The 6,873-nt window shown below is 35.0% G+C and overlaps 1 protein-coding gene across 2 annotated transcripts; it reads right to left on the minus strand.

Annotated features, from left to right (window-relative positions):
• Positions 1-4,369: 4,369 nt before the first annotated feature.
• Positions 4,370-6,641, minus strand: LOC110024673. Of its 2 annotated transcripts, none has more exons than XM_020724780.1 (2): positions 4,960-6,641; positions 4,370-4,890 (listed from the first exon to the last, which is right to left on the minus strand). In XM_020724780.1, exons 1-2 carry the CDS (start codon positions 6,192-6,194, stop codon positions 4,824-4,826), a joined length of 1,302 nt encoding a protein of 433 aa, XP_020580439.1. In that variant the 5' UTR covers positions 6,195-6,641; the 3' UTR covers positions 4,370-4,823. The 2 variants fall into 2 exon arrangements, with proteins under 2 accessions (XP_020580439.1, XP_020580438.1); XM_020724779.1 differs by having other exon boundaries at positions 4,370-4,701; positions 4,791-6,640.
• Positions 6,642-6,873: the final 232 nt, after the last annotated feature.

Below are 6,873 nucleotides of genomic sequence, written 5' to 3' on the forward strand. Positions count from 1 at the left end.
TGCGGCGGCGGTCGGGGGTGGGGGGTGGGCGACGGAGGTTGGTGGTGGTCGACGACGATCAACGATGATGTTGAACTGCAGCTTCTCCTCAAGGTCTCAGACACTCTCTCCAGACTTCAGCACCCCTCATGAGAGGGATATGGCTCTATTTATAGTGTTTTGGATGTAATTAATGCAGGAATATGAATCATTTTGATCGAACGATCCAGAGAGCTTCCCTTGATCATACAACGTTTACTGGACATTTGAGTGCATTAATGATGTCAGAATTGAGTGATCTTAAGCTCGTTGAATTCGTCTTGTCGAGCCGCTCAATTCGAATATAAACTTGTCATATTTGACAACCCTTTGAACTTCCAAATGTGTACGAAAATCATCTAAGTGTGGTTCATTGATTTAATCTGAACTTGATTTGACTCAGATTGAGCTAGTTTTCATATCATTAATTCTGTCTCATCAGTTGGTCAGTTTGACTATATTTTTGCTGAAATAAGATGTCTTCATGACTTTTTATCAAATTTTGAATGTTTCCTGCTTAAAATATCCTCTCAAGATTCATGTCATGTCTCAAGATCCGTGTCGGATGATGAAAAATTGTTGTTGCCATATCAATTACCCATCAATATATTTTTCGCTCTGGCCAAATGGCACTACGATCTTACTCCATTGTTGTAACTTCCCCGAAGATCATCTATCCTGAGAATGCTCCATCACGCGCAAGCTTAACTTTAGAGTTTTTATCAAAATCTCATCCTTACGCCAAAAGATGCCTCAATAATTAAGAGACCAGCCTTCAATCTCTTTAAAGGAGTTATTATTTATTGTAAGGTTTTCCTTTTTAAGAAAATCATTAATTTTACTAATATAAATGAAATAAATTTATTATAACCACACGCATCATCAAATAGATAATTGCTATTTCAATTTTATAATATTATAATGTTTATTAAACTCTTATTTCTACATATAAAATTCCTAAATAATAACTAATAACTAAATACATTTGTCACCCTAATTAAACAACAACAATCTCAGAAAACATATACATTTGTAAATGCTGTTTAATTATATTAAGTTCTTGATTTATCTAATTTTAAAACTTCATTGAAATTATTGTCTAAAATTATAACCTATCAAAGTATGAGACAAATGTAAAATTTCTACCGCACATTTACATTTCACCAACTTTACTGCTGCCTTGCTGCTACTGTTGCTTTAGGCTTACTTTCTACACCTGCTGCAGCTTTTGTCTGCTCATGCTTGCTGTTTTGGGCTCTTGATAGAGAAAAATTATTACACGTTGCGGCCGCATGATAATCCAGACGAGCCGCAGTGTATCCCACAATCGTCCGGATGAGCCACAGTGTGATACGTGGCGGCATGACCACATCCAAATCATCGTTCGAACATACGGTCAGCCACGCATAAAATTTTCCCTTGATAGAGGTGTCTCCTGAGCTTTCTTTTGGGAAATTTACATAAGACACAATTCTTATGTATTTATAAAACTAACACTCGAAGTTTGATAATTACAATGATAACATATTGTGTCATAAGACTACAACAACATCACCAACAACAAAGCCTTAATTCCACTACGTGGGGTTGGCCACATGAATCCTTTTCTCCATTGCGTCCTATTATATTGTGGCATAAGACTATGCATGAAAAAGTGTTTTTCACTTTTAAAAGGTGACAATGGTCATGTTTTGTATGTGGTGTTAAGGATTTGAGTGATATACATATAACTATGAATGTACATATGCTTGATATGTAAAAAGTTCAGAATTGTACTGTATTTATTTAAATGTCTCTTTCCATTTTTCAAGCATCTGAAGCAAATCATTAGTTTTGCAATTCAAAAGGTTCGGTGCAAAGCATGAAAAGGAGTAGTTCAATTCTAGAAGATAATGATGGTGGCATTTTTGATAACATGTTAAAGATTTAAGGGGTGTATACATGCAAATATGAATGTTTAGGTACTGGATATGTTAGTAAATACATAAGAAATCTGTGCTATGCATGTAAATGACCCTTCCTTTTTTTTAAAGGACCTGAAGCAAATCATTCTTTTTGGAATTCAAAAGCTTCATATATTTCAACTTTTCATGCCATAGCTAAAAAAATGCCATATATAACAAAGTTCCAACGACATTAAGCGCTTGTATCTCAGAATAATGGTGTTATGGATCAGAATTTGGGAATGAAACAGTCATCAGTCCAGATATATATATATATATAGTAAGAAAAAAAAAAAAGATTACAAATATTTGGAAGCAATCATCAGGGAGGCCACTGGCAGTGTAAACGAGCTGAGCTCGAGCGAGCCCAATATTTTTTAAGTGTTCGGCTTGCTTGAAATTAACTAATAATAAAATTCAACACTTATTTGAATATAATAGAAAATCAATATAAAAATATAATAATATTATTCTATATTTCAACTTTTCATGCCATAGCTAAAAAAATGACATATATAACAAAGTTTAACAAAGTTCCAACGACATTGTTGTTATTTTATTTATTTATTATTATTATTTATTTAATTATTTAATTAATTCAAGTCAAAACTAGCCTAACACGATCAACAAAAGTTAGGTTATGTTTAGCTTGTTTATAACTTGAGTTTAAAAATAATGTTCGCGCACACAAACTGTTCGGTAACACCGAACTTTGTTTGAGTTTAAAAATAATGTTCGCGCACACAAACTGTTCCCTAACACCGTCAGGCATTGCAACACTTTCTCAACAATTAAAAATAAACATAAGAAACCTTTTCCCTTGCAAAAATTGTTTTGATTGTTGTGTGGCAAAAGATATATATTCTTTTTAGAAAAGTGACTCAGAATATACTGGGTCAATTGTTCTCCTACTAAGAAAGATCAATAAGAACATGATTGAAGCTGAGCTTCTACTCATTAATGACTAAATTCTAAACAAACATACATGTTTTTATACTTGATTTTAGGTTTAGACATACTCCCAAATTAGATCTATAATGACCAAGTTAATCAAAAACAAATAATTCAAGTCCAAATATTAACCCACAAAATCAATAAATTTGATCTCTGTCAAATTTGGTTAATGCAGAACAATTGATCAGAGCTAACATACCTTCAGTGTAATAGCTTGTATGCCCTAAAGTTATTTAAGATATATTATCCAGTTATTGTTAGTTCATAATAGAGGTTATATAAGCTATATCTGGGCATAGAGGAGAATTCTCTGATATAATTATTAGCTTATATTTAGTTGAAAGCAGGCAGAATCAATATTTGAAAATGAGACAGGAAAAAAAAAGATCATAAATTGAGAGGGGTTATGCTTTCATATTTTACATAACTACGATACTTATAAATAATTTTCTTATGCTATAAATACTTTAAAAAAAAAATTTATCCAAATTTACAGGAAGGTCCTCAAATATTCATGACTATTATTGTGGAAGATTGAACTAAATCATAAAATTTTAACGGATTTTTTGTTCTAAGGTCAGGTGAAACAGACAATGGCATTATGCGACGCGATGTAGCAGGCTAAAAGTCCAGTGCATTGCTTTGTTTTGCTCGTGGATGCAACATTTACATACATATACGCAATTCCTACACTTAAACTTTACTTTTTTACATTTACACCCCACAAATCTTTCATATCACATCAAACTACCAACATTTTAACTATTAAAAAGTGAATTACACCTTTCCATGCATAGATACTGTGATATATATAGCAATGTCAAAGGTAAAAGAGAAAGTACAACCCAAACCCTAACAAATGAGAGGAGCTATTTTCATGTTCAAGCGAAGCAAGAGGTGAGGTGATTAACTTCATCTTCAACTTAAGGAGTTGAAAGAATATAAATCACGAGAAATTAGATAAGACGACTAGGTCTAGAGACAGCTCCACACATGCATCCTGTCCGCTTAGATGTATTTTGAAATGGAGAGATATGGGTAGACTTGCAATATCATGTTTGCTTCACCATCATTCGATAGTTCTTCAACTAAAATGAAGTTCTTAAATTTCTATGACCAACTTCAAATATAAATGCAAGAGAAATTATTATAACTTTCAATAGTCCACAAAACAAGGTGATCTATTATTAGTTAAAGAGCTAATAATTTTATTAAGAGGCATGCCACGTACATACATACCACACAATTATCATGTATATAAATATCCAACACCTAAACATTCATATTTACATACATAACATTAAAATATTTATCATCACATCAAAAATATCACCATTACTTCCTTTTTAAAAGCGAAATAAACCTTTTCATGTATAGGTTTATGTCACCAAGATGTTCTAAATATTAATACCAAATATTGGGTATTAGATATGTAAATACTTAAGAATTGTGTGGTATGTATGTAAATTTCCCTTTTATTAACTAATTGAAAAGCAATAACTCATTCAAGTAGTCTTCCCCAGATGTGCTTGGAAGTTGCTCCAAAAATCTAATGTCAAAGTAAATAAAATGGCTCTCATTTTATAATCTTTGGTATAATAAAAGCCAGGAAAACTAATTTCTAGTTACAAATGTGAATACTTTCAGGAAACAAAGTTTTACATGCTATTATCTTTTCCCTAATAAACTATCAGAGAGAAATACAAAAAATAGCAGATCCTGTAAAATGGGACTAAGAATATAAAAGAAAATTGTCATACTTACTCATTGGCTTATCAAAGTTGACCTGAAAATATCTCCACAAATCAGCAAAACCAAAAAAAAAAAAAATGAAGCAGGATTCCAAATCAAAATTATGAATAAAAATCAAAGTACCTCTCGTCACTGAAGTTCAGCTTTATCTACAACTCATGCCCCAAAGAAGCCTCTAGCGAGAGGATGTGAAGTTCTCCTCCTCCACTTGGCCGTGCTTCTTCTGCTGGTTCTCAAAGGAGTCAAATAAAAGCGAAGAAGACCATTGTCAAGGTTTCGAGGAGAGGAGTACCGAACACTATGGCTTCGACTGAGCTTGAAATCTCTCATCTTTTGCAAATCATGCTTCTGGGCATGTTTATTAACATTCGCAGCTACAAAATCTCCACTAAAACTTCGATTTTGACGTAGCTTGCTTAATGGAGTCCCAGTGACGTGAACTTCAACGCTTGGATGAAAATGTCTTGCATTGTTATCCTTATGGTTATCACGCCAGGATTCTGACAGAGATCTCTCCAAAACATGACCATTTCTGTTCGCAAAATCCCTAAAAGGGCTGGTTAAGCTCCAATCCCACACTCTGCACCACCGATTTGACTTCTTCCTGCAAACATCTGAAGCATTAATATCTTGGCAGGGTTGTTCGCCATGGAGCCCTAAAGGAATATCTCCAAAACTGCCATTGGTAGGGAAACAGTTATGGTCTGCCAAAATCCCATCGTTAGCTTTGCTGCTATCGTTTGCTCCAAAAGATCTTTGAAGATCAGAAGACGCATATTCATCAGATAAAGTTCCTTTAATCTTGTCTGAACCATCTCGTTGCTCATGTAGACAGGAAAATGAGCATGCCAATGCCTTGCTCATCACTGAACCATCCCAAGAATGTCTCGGCTTCTCCCAACAAAACTTGCTTGGATCACGACAATCCATCAAATTGGTAGAAGTCTGAATTTTAGGGTTATCATCCACTGAAGTGTTTCCAGTTCCAATGTTCAAGTAACTCTCCTGCATAGGGCCTTTCCTGGAACTGCATCTACTCCCCCATTTCAATCCTGCCATCAAAAGCTTTGAGGGTAACCAAAAGGAAATTCTATTATCCTTCAAACTTTCACCTTCTAAGGCCTCAGATTTCTCCCTATCCAAACTAGTGTTCCCTGAAACACCAGCTCTGTCATCCAAACCTTTTCGCTCTAGCTCAAAGTTCACCCCAAGCTGATCAATCTCTGAAGAGTCAGCTTTATAACTAGCTGAAACATGCTCCACCATCTCCAATTCCTTGAGATCCTCTAATTCAAAAAGAGACAACAAGGTCTTCCGTACCCTTACACCACCATTCTTCCCCTGTGAATCGGAAACCGATTCAGAGATCTCGAAGATCTCATTTCTAAGACCGCAAGTAGGGCTCCTGGTGCTTTCCACAGAATCAACATTGGACAACCTCTCAACCAAGCAGGTTGAGCAGAAACCTGTAAAAAACTGAGACGGGTGCTTCACGCACCTAGCAAAACCTCCAGTTTCCGGATTCATGTCAACAAATCATCACATATATCATTCCCGTGCAACGTAATCACATGTACGAAGCATAACACCAAATTACGGCCCAAAGCTTCTTATAACTTAGCAGGATTCTTATGTTAGGCAATAAGATTACCATTCAACAATACATAATCAATCCCCAAACTAGCTTCAAATCAAGCAAAAATGGGAGAACGAAGAACAAAAAAAAAAAATCTTCTGAAACTAGATTGAAGACGCACGAATGGCGCCCGACATACGAGCCTCGAAAAAAGTCTTTGCAAATGATCGACGTACACCTAACGCAAATCGTATGTCGGAAAACCTACGCTGCGGACTAACGCAAAGAAATGGAGCACCGAACCCTAGAAATCTCTCAGGAATGCTTTAAAGTGAGATTTGCTTGTCAATCGACAGAAAAAACCCTAAAAAGTAAATCTCTCACCTCCTAGATTTTGGCGAGCCGGGGCAAATGTTCCGGTGGAATGGCCAAAAGAACCCCTCAAAAGTGAAAAATGGCACAGGTACCCACATTCCGAAGAGAGAACCATTGAGGGCTACAAATGTAATTAAAAGTCTTATAATGGCAAAATAAGAAAAATTAAATTACATGAGGGACAAAAAAATATAGAAGTTATATTAAAGAAGAATCTCAATGTATTTTTTGCACAATAAACATTAAGATTCAGAT

The sequence above is a fragment of the Phalaenopsis equestris genome, unplaced genomic scaffold (genome assembly GCF_001263595.1).
Source record: "Phalaenopsis equestris unplaced genomic scaffold, ASM126359v1 Scaffold000266, whole genome shotgun sequence".
NCBI lineage: Eukaryota > Viridiplantae > Streptophyta > Magnoliopsida > Asparagales > Orchidaceae > Phalaenopsis > Phalaenopsis equestris.